Source organism: Vombatus ursinus, unplaced genomic scaffold, assembly GCF_900497805.2.
Source record: "Vombatus ursinus unplaced genomic scaffold, bare-nosed wombat genome assembly UNPS02014789.1, whole genome shotgun sequence".
Classification (NCBI taxonomy): domain Eukaryota; kingdom Metazoa; phylum Chordata; class Mammalia; order Diprotodontia; family Vombatidae; genus Vombatus; species Vombatus ursinus.
Window position 1 is genome coordinate 19498580 of NW_020954567.1, and position 15094 is coordinate 19513673.

The 15094-nt window shown below is 36.3% G+C and overlaps 1 protein-coding gene across 3 annotated transcripts in view; it reads left to right on the top strand.

The window, feature by feature from the left end:
• Positions 1-15094, top strand: part of CEP350 (centrosomal protein 350) — a 160457-nt gene that overhangs the window by 87394 nt on the left and 57969 nt on the right. For all 3 annotated transcript variants that reach the window (XM_027868604.1, XM_027868606.1, XM_027868605.1), the window contains exons 20-24: positions 2011-2147; positions 3196-3318; positions 8322-8485; positions 12077-12273; positions 14595-14779. In XM_027868604.1, coding sequence (XP_027724405.1) covers positions 2011-2147; positions 3196-3318; positions 8322-8485; positions 12077-12273; positions 14595-14779 — 806 coding nt within the window. The remainder of the gene's footprint in view (positions 1-2010; positions 2148-3195; positions 3319-8321; positions 8486-12076; positions 12274-14594; positions 14780-15094) is intronic.

Sequence of the window (15094 nt, forward strand, 5' to 3'; positions counted from 1 at the left end):
TCTCCAGGAAATACTTGTAACCCAGATTTCTATTAAGCTGTAACTTCCTTATATCTTTTGCTTTGGTTTATAGCAAGAATGTCAAGACTGATATGATTCAGTTCCTCCAGCAATACGTCATTGGACAGGGATCTCACAGTTAAAATATCAATGCAAATGTTGTTTCCTCCATTAGAATGTGAGCTCTTTGAAAACTTTCTTTTCTCTTTGTATCTCCACTGTACTTAACACAATGCTTTACACATAATGAGTGTTCAATAATACTTCATTTATTCATTCAGATCTTACTGATAGATTCAAAGCCATGTGATTCTTAATACCCTGTGTCCTTTTTCCTAGCACTTTGTTACCATTACTGCAGAAGTAGAGAAATGGTGAAGGACTGAAAACCATTTTGTATTTTTCTGTTTTTGCTTTGCAGCCAAAATTCATTACCAGGTGGCCAGCCTGCTGGTGATTTTCACCTCTGTACTTAGCTAGGTTGGTCCTTGGAAAATGGATGAGTAAATATTCATTAATACGCTTTAAACACTTTTCTCAATATTTGGCTTTTGGACAAATTTTATCTCACTTGACTAAAGGGAAATTTAAGTTACGAATAATAAAGTTTTTTTTTGTGTATCCATAAAAAATTGATTTTCATTAGTCATATTATTATCAAAATAGTTAAGTGTTTATAAAGCACTTACAATGTGCCGGGCATTAATATAAGTGCTATAAGGGATTGGGGGGCGGAACATAGGATATAATCTCTTTTCTCTAAAAGCTTACAATCTAGTTTGGTGAATGAGATCAACATGTAAAAAGTTAAAAGGTAAGATATTTAAAAACCGCCTACTGTGTGCCAGGTTAAATGCTGGGGATACAAAATCAGGCAAAAGACAGTACCTGCCCTCAAGGAGCTTGCTGTCTAATGGAGGAGACACCATGAAAATATATATAAAGCAAGCTATATATACAGGATGGGGAAGAAATAATTAAAAGAGGGAAAGCACTGGAATTAAGTGGGGTTAGGAAGAGCTTTCTGTAGCAGGTGGGATTTTAGTTGGAACTTAAAGGAAGGCAAGGAGGTCAGGATTTACAGCAGAGGAAGGTGAGCTTTCCTGGCATGGGGGACAGTGAGAGAAAATGCCTGGAGCCCAGAGATGGAGCGTATTATTCATAGAATAGTCAGGAAGCCAGTGTCACTGGATCAAAGAATACATGTTGGGGAGTAAAGCATGAGAAAACTGGAAAGATAGGGGGCTTAGTTATAAAGGGCTTTGAATGCCAAATAGAGCATTCTGTATTTGGTCTTGAAGGCAATAGGAAGCCCCTGGAGTTTTGAGTAGGGGGGCAGCACGATCAGATCTGCATTTAAGGAAGATCGCTTTAATGGCCGAATGAGAATGGATTGGAGTAGGGAGAGACTTGAGACTGGCAGGTCTACCAGCAGACTGTTGCAGTAGTTCGGACATGAGATGATGGCGGCCTGACTAGAGTTGTGACAGTTTCAGAGGAAAGACAGGGATGTGTTGGATAGATGTTGTGAAGATTAAATTGTCAGGCCTTGACAACGGCTTAGGTGGATATGGGGAAGTCGGGGAGGGAGGCAAGATGAGAGATAGTGAAGAAGCCAGGGTGACTTCTGGGTTGCAAACTGGAGAGACTGGGAGAATGTATTTCAGAGCAACAGAAGCAACACCTTTGTTCTATAAAACTTGGACTTAGTCAAAAGGCCATACTCAAGGACCTAGAAGGCCACATGTGACCTCAAGGTCACAGGTTCCCCACACTAGGGTTTTGTGGAGCAGGTAGAATTTAATTCATAGGATCTTAGATTCAGAACTAGAAGGGAGATCATTTAACAGTTAAAGACACTGAAACAGAGAGGTTAAAGGTCTTGCTCCCAGGTTGCACAGATGACTTTACTGTAACACTTTCCTTAAGAGACGTGATATAATTTTATTATAGTTTTGCCACAGCTATATACATTTTCTTTTACTCATTGTTTTATGGTCCCACATTTAGATGACAGAATTGGCACGAAACCAGATATCAGATGTTGTCACAGCTTCAGCAGCACCAATAACAGCTCTTATTGATCACCAGAGGCAACAGCGTTCAGAGTTCATGAAACAATTGAGAGCCAGAACTGATACAGATAGGTAATATTGTTTATTAACCTTTTAAAAATCTTGTTGCTACTGGAAATCATTAATATCTTTAAATAGCTGAAATGAAAGTGGTTTATGAAAAACTATTTTATAAATTCAGTTTAAATCATGATCTGTTGTATAATATATACTGAGTACTTTTTAAACTTTATTATTCTTGTGTTTTTTTGTCTGCATTTTCTTTTGCAATATGGCTAATATGGAAATGTTTTGTATGACTTCACACATATAATCTATATCAAATTGCTTGCCTTCTCAAGGAGAGAGAGAATTTGAAACTCAAAATTAAAAAAAAAAAACTGTTAAAAATTTTTTGCGTATGTGTACTTGAGAAAAAAAGATAAAAATTGAAATGTAAAAACAAACAAAAATATAATATATACTAGTATGTGCACCAGTGTTCCCAGTTTATTAAGTATATGAGCCATTGTATCACAGATTTGTCACTGATTGTTTTGCCTAATTATTAACTAGACATTTTTTTGTTTGTCAGGTGTTATAGTTTAGGAAATCTACAAAAGAATGACCTAAGTCTTTAAAATATTTCAGAAAAGTAGATATAGTAAGCTTATGATACGTAATCAAAAATATTAAACTAGTTTGTATTTTTATTGTCATTCTATCTTCTTTGTCAGTGGTTTCCTTGTGGAAAGTGGATGCATTATTTATGGCATTATCTTTGTTTTATTAAAGTTCTATCTATATTTTGCTACTGCAATGTCCAGAGCTGATGGCAGCAGTAGTATGAGTATGAATTGTTTTTATTTGAAACACTGATTTAAGTTTTTACACAAATTATACTCTTGTTGAAGAATACATTGCCATCCATTTAAAGTTATCTTCTTTTGTTCCTCTTTAGTCGTCTGGAAAATAGTCTTTAATCTATTTTTACACACACACACACGATTTGGCCTGTCTTTGGTTTTATATTATGTATGCAGTTTATTCTTTCTGTGCTTTTAATTTCATGCTACTTTTAAACAGTTTTAAAAACCTTTTTCTTACTAAAGATTTTTTATTCCTATTTCTTTTTTAATAGGAAAAGTGAATCTGTTATAATTTCTCAGAGTAAAGAAGAAACTTCTGACTCAAAGAATCAAAAGTATTCCCCATCTTTTGATAATTATTTAGAGGCCTCAAAATCCAAGGCTCATGATCAGAGGTAAAGGAGAATAATTCAACTTTATTTTATAATCAGTATCATAACATATAAATTAAATAATGGTTATTGGGAGGGTGAGGTGATCTTGTGATTTCATTATTTAGAAAACTCTCAGTGAGGAAACTCCCTCTACTAATGAAGATTGGCATCTGTTTAGAAATTTATAGTCTTAGAAAATTGCGTAGGGCAGTTAAGGATTAAGTGACTTAGCCAGGATGCCATAGCCAATTAGAGATAAGACTTAAACTCAAGTTTGTTGAGTAACATCACACAGTCCCTTGTGTGCTGAATATGGAAGTAGGAAGAACCACTGGACCAGACTGACCAAGTACACACAGAGAATGTCCATGCCTGAGGTGGCACAGTTTTTTGAGTATCAAGGGAAGATACCCCATGCTTGGGGCAGCTAGGTGCCGCAGTGGATAGAGCTCTGGCCTTGGAGTCAGGAGGACCTGAGTTCAAATCCAGTCTGAGACATGACACTGACTAGCTGTGTGACCCTGGGCAAGTCACTTAACCCCAATTGCCTCACCAAAAAGAAAAAAAAAAGATACCCCATGCTTGGGGAAAAAAAACAAAGACCTTATTATTATCCATAAAGGTCATTCAAGAAAATGTCAGTAGCTGTGGTTGCATATATCTGTTTTCTCATTCAATAAAATCTTGATGAGAATAATCTACATTCGTGTTTGAGCGTTGTTGATGAAACTATAAGAAAGAAACATACAGACCTTTGCAGATTATGTTTCATAGCATATGCCACATCTTTATAGTCATCCACTTAACTTAAAGGTACAGATAATAAAAGATACATTTTGTTTCTTGACTATAAAAAATAGTTTAATTAGGTAGAACAGAATGCTACCTGAGAGACTTGTTAACACGGTATCTTCCATGAATTTATTAAAGTCATCTATGGTTCTTTGAAAGATATGAGCATATATAACTGATATTTTGATTTATAAATTTCATATAACACAATGAATATATGCTCATTAAAGATATCTCCCAGTGTCATGAAGGATTTCTGGTGCAGAATTCAAATGGAAGAGGAATTCCCAACAGGTGATAAAGTCTTCAAGATACTCCCATTCATATTGACATTGAGCTAATTACACCAATTCCCATTACTTTCCAGAGTCTCCTAAATGAAAGCCTTAATAATTCAGAAGTGTTTGCTCAAACTATCTGCACAAAAAACCCCAAATGGCTAAAGGCTGATGTCCAAGTGTAAACAGGGCATTCAATCGGCCAATCCACAAAAATTTGTTAAGGACCCACCTGGTACCAGGTAATGGTGACACAAAGACCAAAATGAAACTGCCTCTGCCCTCAAAAAGCTTACAGGGGAGACAGCATATACACATATAAGTACAAATAAAATAAGTGAGTAATTTGGAAGGGAGGCACTAGTAGCTTGGGGAATCAGGAAAGGTGTCAGGTAGAAGGTGCCATGGTACCCCCAAGATCCAATAGAAATTCCTCTGCCTTTCAAAGCTCTTCATAACCTGTCCCCCTGATAATTTGTCGTGTCTTCTTACATCTTAATCCACTGTATGTACTCTATGATCCAGTGACACTTTGCCTCCTGGCTATTTCTTGAACATGATACTCCATTTCCCGGACTCTGAAGTCTTGGCTAAGTCCCTCCTTCTGCAAGAAGTCTTTTCTCAGTTCTTAATCTTACTGTCTTATCTCTGAAATCACCCCCAGTTTATCCTGTATATGTATTTTTTGGACATGTTTGCACGTTGTCTCCCCTATTAGAGTTTGAGCTCTGAGAGCAGACTGTTTTATGGCCTTTGTATCTCCAGCACTTAGCATAGTGCCTGGCATAAAGTCGGTTCCTAATAAATGCTGATTGACTGATTGAATTATTGATTGACTGACTGAGGTGTGATCCTTGTCAAAGAAAAGGAACACCTCTTTATCAGAGAGGAGTAAAGAAGGAGAGAGTAGGGACTGATGTCAGAGCATTTTAAGATGTGGCAAAGGGGAGAAGGGAACTCAACAGGAGATCCAATAGAGCTGGTCCATCAGTACATATATAGAACGTAGGGAGAGACAAGCAGCATATGCCCAGCAAGTGAGTCTCCACCACCACCTTGGTCACCATCTCCCCTTAAATTCTGATAGAGACAGCCCAAGGCTCTGAACTCAAGAGCCTTGGGAATAGCAGTGTCCCCCACACAACTAGACCTGCTTCCAGGCCAGCTCCCACAACCTTTATTGAGGGGAAACATCATTGTGGAGAAGACACTCACTTTCCTCGTCAATACTAGTAATAGCAGCTGACCAGGTGCCCCTAATAGGCAGACAAACACAGGACCTCTGAGAGTGGCAACATTCCCCAGACCACCAATCCTGCTTCTAGACTAGCCTTCATTGCCATCACTCAAGAAGGGAACTAATGTAGGGAAGAGGCCAGCTGTCCTCACCAACTGCCACACATAGAGATAGCCCAGGGTAGCCCAGTATTCTCAGCCGTCACTCTGAGAAGCAACCCCCATGGGGATGCAGCCTGTCCACTGCTCCTGCAAGTGCTATAGCCGCATCCATTGAAGACCAAGAAGAGAAAGCTCTTATCACCAAAGTCATTGCTACTGTCAAATGGTTCAATATCAGAAACTGATATGATTTTAATCGGGGAAATGACATTAAAGCAGAGGCATTAACATCTGTTTTACTGCTGCACCCTAAGGACTTCGGGACCTTTTTATCTGGCTTGCCGCTGAAACTTTCCATGTGTGTTGTCTACACCATTAGAATGTAAGGTCTTTGAGAACAAGAACTTTCTTACTTTTCTGTTTGTATTTGTAGCACTTAGCACAGGGTTTTGCACATTGTAAGTGCTTAATAGATGCTTTATTCATTCAGTCATCATGGATAGATACTGTAGGTGAACATTGAATTGTGCCCAGAATTAAATAGGAGGAAGAGTTTGGACTGGATTGCTTTTGGGAAATTGTGCTGTGCTCTTAATGGCCCTGAGCTTCTTCCTCAAGAAAGAGTCCATCTTTTAAACACTAGTACTATTCCAGTGTTGCTGTATTGCTGTAAATCATATCCTGCTGCCTTCACCAGAGTGTTGAGGTTATGAGTCATTGCCCAAAAAAGGGCAATGAAGAGACACATCTTTCCAGTGTAAATAAGCTGTAGCATATTATCAGTGAAACACACCAAGAACTGTGTAAAGAATATCATGGAGGACATAGATGTATTCCTGGAAGAGTAAGTGGACTATGCATACAGTGTTATTAATAATTTACCATATTAACTATTCAGATTTTTAACTCTCTCATTGATAACTCCAAGGTTTGTCACCTAGGAGAAGAATGGATGGCCTCCAGGTCCCAGCCAGTGGGGTCCCAGGTTTAGTGTTGGACTAGATGGCTTCTGGTATCCCTTTAAACTCAGAGATTCTGTAATTCTGAGAACACAGGAGACCAGATGGACAGCTCATGTATGTATTGGCATCTGTCTTGTGTCAAGATATCTAGAAGAAGGCCTCCCAAATTTAGGTTATCTCCTATAGAGGACTTATAGGAAGACATGAATAAGAGTTGCCCAGGATGAGAAAGCAGATAGGAGTTGCTGTTTGAGGGAGTACTCACATGAGTGAAATCACAGATTCATTGAAGTATGTATTTTCATTAATCCAATTAAAATATTTGTCTATGACAGTAATTGTTCTCCCCCTCCTCCCTAATAATTAAACTTCTATATAAAATGTAGTAGTTGGGTCCATGTCTCCATATATTTACTAGATAAAAAAATGGGCAGCTAGGTAGTGAAGTGTAGAGTGCCAGGCCTGGAGTCAGGAGGACTCTTCTTCCTGAGTTCAAATCTGATCTCAGACACTTACTACCTGTGTGACCCTGGGCAAGTCACTTCACCCTGTTTTCCTTAGTTTCCTCATATGTAAAATGAGCTGGAGAAGGAAATGGCAAACCATTCCATTATCTTTTTTGGGGGGGGGGTGAGGCAATTGCCTCAATTAACCCCAATTAATTAATTAATCCCAATTGGGGTTAAATTACTTGCCCAGGGTCACACAGCAAGTAAGTGTCTGAGGCTGGGTTTGAACTCAGGTCCTTCTGACTCCAAGGTCAGATCTCTATCCACTGCACCACCTAGCTGCCTCTTCCATTATCTTTGACAGGAGAACTCTAAATGGGGTCACAGAGAGTCAGACATGACTGAAATGACTCAACAGTAACAACAGACAAAAAAAGGAATGTGGAATTACCATTAAATCATGGGAAGAATTTTAGTCCTAACTTTGACACTTCCCATTACCATTTTACCCTGTAATAAAAGTCATAATAAAAATATCTGTTACTTACATTGGCTAGATAGTGCTTTAAAGTTTACAGAGTACTTTATATACATACTGCCTCATTTGATCCACACAACAACCCTGTATAGTACAAGTATAGCATGCTGCTTTTCCATAGAGGGTATCTACAAGTCAAGTGAAGACTAGACTGTCTCCATGATCGAATGGTAGTAAAATCTCATTAAAGTGGTCAACACTTATTTGTTAAGCACCTCCCATGTCCTGGGCACCAATTATGATGGTAGAAAAACTTTGTATTGCAGGAATTATTTTTTTCTAACACTTTTTTCAAAAGTTTCTGAGCATGATTATTTCCTTGTTTATTGCCTTAGTGACATCATCTTTCCTCCTACAGCCTCTAAACCTTTATTTTCTAGGAGCATTTGATTCCTGGAAAATAGGACTAGTTTTTTGGGGTTTTTTTTTTTTTTTTGTATCTGTAGTACACAGCCTGTGCTTAATAAATTGCTGCTGGATTTCATTAGGTGACTTACACAAAGTTCCTTTCAGGCTGATAGAAAAATAAGGCACTGTCACTTTTGAAATTTGTTATTTTGCATTTTTTCTTCATTTTGTTCTGTCAGAGGTCATGGTCATCATTTAATTAACTTGCATTTTGTTTGTTTATTTATTAATCTTGCTGTCATAAAAACCTGTGGAGCAGAACCAGTAACAGCCACCAAGAAAACCCTTCAGTTCTGTTGTCTAAGGAAAATGAGAAGAAACCTGCCTCTGAAAAGACAGAGAGCCTTATTGAAGAACAAGTTCATACTGCTGTGGATGATTCCCTCCAGAGTGATAGCATTCCATCATTGCCTGATGAGAAAGGTACTCTTCATTTGTACATTACCAGTAAATCCTTGAATTATTTTTTAACCTGAGCCTTCGTAATCCCTTGGAGATAGTAACAGACATTGCTTTTGTTTTCACCTGGATGGGTTACCTCATTTGGTTGGAGTTTGTTGCTAATGAGCAAGTCATGATTTTGATCCAATATTGGCCAGATATAGCCAATTAGTTTTATCTAGAGAGAGACTAAGATGACAGACTATAGTAAATATCCAGCCACTTATCTCACCGTTCTGTATTATTGGTCAAGGGTTGATATTGGGAGTATATATTGGAGAGTCAGTATTATCAGACAAGGAAAATCACATTATAATTCTGTTTAACAAATAAAACAATAACATAGTTTTTTACCTAGTGTTAATTGTCGAAATAGCCGCAGTAACTAAATTTAAATTACTTTTATATGTGCTAAAGTCACTAGATTAATTTTCCAATTATACTTAAGCAATGAAACATCAATTTTTAGAAATCCTGAATGGAGAATAATGATAGCTAAGAAAACTAAGGCAAAATAGTGAATTCTAGAATTGACCTGGAAAGTTAATACCCTCAATTCCATAACTTATTGTTAAGTAAGTAGTTCACAAAAGTACCATTGTATATGACAATCTAGGTAATACCAGATGACATCTTGGTATATTTTTCCTACAATTGATGATTTCTGAATCACTGTAGAATTCAAAGAATGTAAATCTAGAGCCCACCTGTCAAGTTATTCTTGTTGGTCTAGTTTGACCAGAAGAGAAATTTTGTAATGGAATAGGTGGGGAGAAGAGGGAGGAAGGGGTAAAAAAGAACAAAATAAAAAGTGTACGGCAGAGAACAAAAGAAAACTTACAAGGAAGCAAAAAAAAGATGGACAGCTTTCAACATAACACATAGCATTTAATATGTAGGCTTTCTTGAAATGGAAAGTTATTGCTATATATTCTGAATCCTCTCCTATGTTCTGCTATGCACATGATATCTTTTTTTCTTTTCTTATTTTATATTTAAGTTTATAATATGCTTCTTTTTCTTTTCTTGTTATGTATTTAAGTTTTAGTATTTGTCTAAAGTAAAGATTAAAATATTTCCTCTTTTTTTTTACGACAAATGAACTTATCTCAGAACATTTGATTACTCTTCAGTACTCATGAGGATCATAAAACATGATTTAAAGTTAGTCTAATATTATGTAGTCATTTATTGGCATCTTAGCGAAGACAAAATATTTTTTTTTCATAGAATGTAACCTCCTTAGGGAAATAAAATGTTTCATTTTTTTCTTTATATCTCCAGTACTTGGCACATAGTAGACCCTTAATATATTCCTTGAATTGAATTAAATTGAACTACTGTATCAAATTAAAAAAAAGAAGAAGAAGAGTATTTTATGCCTCAGTCACATCTATCTTCTCATAATTCTCGCTATAACCCTTTGAGGGAGGGAGGCATTACAAGTTTTATTATCATCATTTTTCAGATGAGGAAATTAAAATCCTGGGAGGTATATAACTTCAGTAAGCATCTGTGACAGAGAAAGAATATTGGACATATTCTTGTACAAAGCCTGGCTTGTTGAATGATCTTGGGCTAATGACTTGTTGAGTGACCTTGGGTGACTTGCTTTTCTTACCCTTGGCTTCAGTTTTCTTGTGTGCTGAGTGGTTAAATTGTTTTAGATTATCTTAAAAGTTCCTTTCATCTATAAAAATTCAGTGATCTTTAACTTACCCCAATTTCACACAACAAATCAGTGGTGGAACTGGGATGCAAAGCCATGTATTCTGGCTTTTGTTTTTTTTGTTTTTTTTTTGGTAAGGCAATCAGGGTTAAGTGACTTGCCCAGGGTCACACAGCTAGTGATTATCATGTGTCTGAGGCTGGATTTGAACTCAGGTCCTCCTGACTCCAAGGCCAGAGCTCTATTGACTAAGCCACCTAGCTGCCCCTAAAAGCCTTATATTCTGACACCATGTTCATTGGTCACTAAATACTGTGATATCTAAAATTCAAAACTGCTACCTGCTGGGAGTACTGTGTGCCTTGACAAACTGGTAAAGTGCTTTAATTACTTGGTGGTGAAAACTGCTGAAAAAATACTGAAGAGCTGTTGATATGACGTGCTCTACTTAGGTAAGTCAGATTTCTGGCAGTCTCAACCCTCCAAAAATAAGCATGAACCATGGAGTCCTAAAGGATACAAGTGTGCTGTTCCACTCCATTGACAAGTCAGACAACATATGCTAAGGGCCTACTTTATGCCGGGAACTGTGCTGGTGATAACAAAGAAAAGCACAAACATTGTCCCTGCCTCAAGGAGCTTATTTTAATGGAGGTTATAACATAAAAAACTATCTGCAAAGAAGTTCTGTACCCCTGCTTCAGTAAGTTGGGAAGAAACAAGAAAGACTTCCTGCAGAAGGTGGGATTTGAGCCATATCTTGAAGAAAGCTAAGGAAGTCAAGAAGCAGAGGTAAGGAGTGAGTATATTCCAAGCATTGAGAGGGGAAGACTGTGCATAGACACAATCAGGAGATAAAGTATCATCAAGGAATAGCAAGTACACCATTGTATCTATATTGTAAAAATGCATGGAAGGAAATAAAATATAAGAAGACTGGAAAGGTAGGAAAGGGCATGGTTGTGAAGAGAATTAACTTTGTATTTGATCCTGGAGGTTTTTGAATAGAAGAGTGACATAGACCTAAAAAACCACTTTGTCAACTAAGTAGAAGATGGATTGGAGTGAGTTAGAGAGATCATTTAAAAAGCTATTGCAATAGGTCAAGTGAGAGGTGTTGGGCCTGTTATAATAGGGTAGTGGTTGTGTGAGTGAAGAAAAGGGATGTATGTAAGAGATGCTGTGAAACAACAAAAATTGACTGTGGCTATAATAAATGACAGCCTGATGTGAAAGAAAGAAGAAAAAAAAACGCTGAATTAAAAGCAGAAATTAAATAAAACTTGGTGATTTGGTGACATTTAATGTAAGGACACCCAGTTCTAGGCACTTTCTTAACCTCCAAAGGCAGTGCATGTCACAAACATCAAATATAGTACTTGTTAATAATGATAGCACTGAATCATGAAATGAAAGATTAAGTGAAGTTCATTATATTTGATTTTGAAAGAGAGAGAATTTTATTAAAAAAAATTTTAGAAAGATCTCCATCAGAAATGATTCAAATAAACAATTTTGCCAGGTAAACATCATTTAACTAGAAAATTCCCTTTTGAAAATTATCTTATTATCTAGATAAAGGAAGTGTTACTGTATTGAAAATATTTTTATTTCAACTTGTTCTTATGATTTAAGTTTAAGATTTTAGTGATTTTCTCTGCTTATTCTCTGATGTGCTCAAAATACCTTGCTCTGTAATAATTAAAGTTTCAGTCACATAACAGTTTCTCCTAGAGGGATTTTTGTTTGGGAATTTTTTTCATCCTGTTGCATCTTTTGTTAATAGGTAATCAACCCATAAAAATGCTAAATGTGCTTCAAGGTCTCAAATACAAGTTAAAGACCTACTAAGAACTGTGTGTGATAGAATAGTAAAAATTTGCTTTTTCTTTGCTTTCTTTTAGACTCAACTTCTATTGCAACTGAGTATTCCCTCAAATTTGATGAGTCCATGACAGAAGATGAAATAGAAGAAAAATCTTTTAGGTCTTTATTACCCTCAGAGAGTCATCGCCGATTTAACATGGAAAAGAAAAGGAGTCATCGTGATGATTCTGATGAGGAGGCTTCCCCAGAAAAGACTGCTCTGTCTTCGGTCAAGGTCAGTTGCTTTTTATCTGTGTGTATACTTCGTGGACAAGTGTAGTGGTTGGCCTCTCTCAAAGGTGCAGTATTAATTATATATGTGAATTTAGGATGAATTGTCCACCTTGATAGGCTCAAAGGAGAGTTATGTATGTAAGAATATTTATGAGTGCCTAAGTTGATTTAAATACTGTGCAAAAAAAAATTTATTAATTTAATGGACATAACTGGTTCATATTAGTGTATTTCAAAGGCTATCCAGCAATTTAAAAAGTTTCTTCTATTTCTGTTGTCACTTTTCTAAACTCAAATTCAGATTCACATGATTGCTAGCATCTATACTTAAGAAGTTTAAATTACATTCCAGAGTTAAATTTTGGCAATTACAAAAGGTGACTGGTATTTATGAGCCTTTTGAAGTGTTTGGTCAGAAATGATGCTGAGACGCGTACTGGTCTAAGGATTGTGAATACTAGGACCCTGAGGAGATTACTTCTTGATGTGCTCTGTTTGTATCCTAGGTTGTTATTTAAGTAGGGCTAATAATGCACGTGGTGCCTGTTGAAGATGAATAAACCTTTATGTAATATGTATTAGTCATTCACCAAACACTTATTAAGTACTTGCTATGTGCCCAGCACAACAGTTTTGTCGAAGTTAAAATTTTATAAATTGAATTATATTATAAAATGCAGGAAAGGGAGATCACATTTAAAGAAATCCCATAAGATAATTCAAAGTGAGTAATTGCCACTTGTTTATAAGTCCACATTATTATATACAAGTGTCCCCTAGTTTATTAATAGATTATGTTCATATAGTCTGGAACTTGGCATATATTTTCCCTTAGAAAAAAATATTTTCAATAAGATTTAGGTTTCCAAGCTGTACCTTACAAAAGCTGGTTTAATTCCTAATGTAGCTGAATTGTAGTTCTAAGAGTAATATTGAACCCAGACCTGCCAGAGAATCTAATCTCTGACTTCATCCTGGGACTTATACCAAAGGAAGAAAGAAAGAGGGGTTCTAGTACCTAGGGAATTCCCATTGTAGTGTCTAGAGAAGGCTCAGGTGACAAAGTCAAGACAAGCAGCAAGCATTTAAATGTATATGGTGTTTGTAAGTAGGAAACTGCCTAAATAAAATTTGCTTGAAACAGGGTTCACCTGTAGGATGAAATGTTTGTAAACAAAACCATGGAAACTATGGGTTATGAGAATTAATTGTTATTTTGTATGGTACCATGTTCTCCGGTCAGTTTAAAGAGCATTTATTGAATGCCTGCTGTGTACCTGACCCTGTACAAGGCATTGAAGGTAGAAGCACAAAAATGAAAACCAAAGAAATGACACATACATAATAGATAAGTAAATAGAAAATATGCAAAGTAATTTTGATGAGGCAGTACAGGAGTGAGGAATTGCTAACAACTTAGAGAGAGGGAAAGGGAAGCCTCACATCAATGTGATTAGGAAATATTCTACAGCTCTGCCAGACTTTTATTTGAGTTTAATACTTTATATATTATCTGTTCATATATTGTGGAACAAAGAGTTAGAACATTGCAAACTTAATTTGATTACAAATTTAATTGAATCTTCTGGACTAGCCCTCTCACCTTTAAGCACTAAACCACCCCCCATAAATAATTATTTTTTCCTTAATGATCAGTCTGTTTGAATGGGGAATCTGTAATAAGTCACATGTCTCTTTTCTCTCCCCATCCCATTGCAATTGCTCATTCCATTGTTTAATCACCTAATGGTCAGAAAAGAGTACTGTATTAGGTAATGACTTTTGATCTCATATGTGTTTGTTAGTTGTGTGTGTGTGTGTGTGTGTGTGTGAAATTCTTAGCAAGAAAGTTTTATTTTATCCTTGCGGCAACAGGGAACCACTAAATTTTTTTTTTTTTTTGATGAGTGATATAATTAGATCTGTGCCTTAGAGTGGGGATGAGATAAAGGGTAAAAGTGGCCTTGGAATCACATTTGGAATCATTTGTTTTTAACCTTTATTTTTGAAGACCAGCGACCTATATTGTCAAATACATCTTCCATATCAGCTGCAATAGTTGAATTAAGTGTAGTATTGCCACCTAATTATATTGTTTATAAATTTGCATTATAAGACTACTGGCAGGCTTTTCCTTGGGTATTATTCTTTTCTTGACATTCTTTTTTCCAGGGCATTTTCTTATATGGTTGGCAACTCTGGATAAGTACTTAATTTATTCCTTGTATAATACCTATTTACTTTTATAATTAACTTGGATCTATAAACAAATCTATGTGAGGTTTTAGAAGGTGATAAATTGGATTAAACTCTTCGTTTCAGGAACTGAGTATGCCATTCTCAGGAGGGCAAGATAGTTTTTCTAAATTCACAATGGAAATGGTGCGTCAGTACATGAAAGAAGAGGAAATGAGGGCAGCTCACCAGTCTTCATTATTGCGACTCCGTGAGAAAGCCCTGAAGGAGAAAGCTAAAGCAGAGCTAGCCTGGCTGGAACACCAGAAAAAGTAAGGACATTCTGAAAACTGAAAAGTAATTCTTCTTCTTAAAGAATGCTAGCTTTGTGATTTGTAATAAAAATGACCTTTCATATTTATACCATTGCTTGCTTAAGGAAACATGACTGCTAACTCCAATGAGGTACCTAGAACATATTGAATTGGAAGTCATGAAATTTCGATTCTATTCCTAACCCTGCTGTAATGCATAAAGCCATATTAGGGACGATTTATTACTTTGGACTTTTTTTTTCCTCTTTACCTTCTAGGAATCTTGATAAATAGTAGGAATTTTTTAATGTGATAAATTTTTTCAGAATCTAT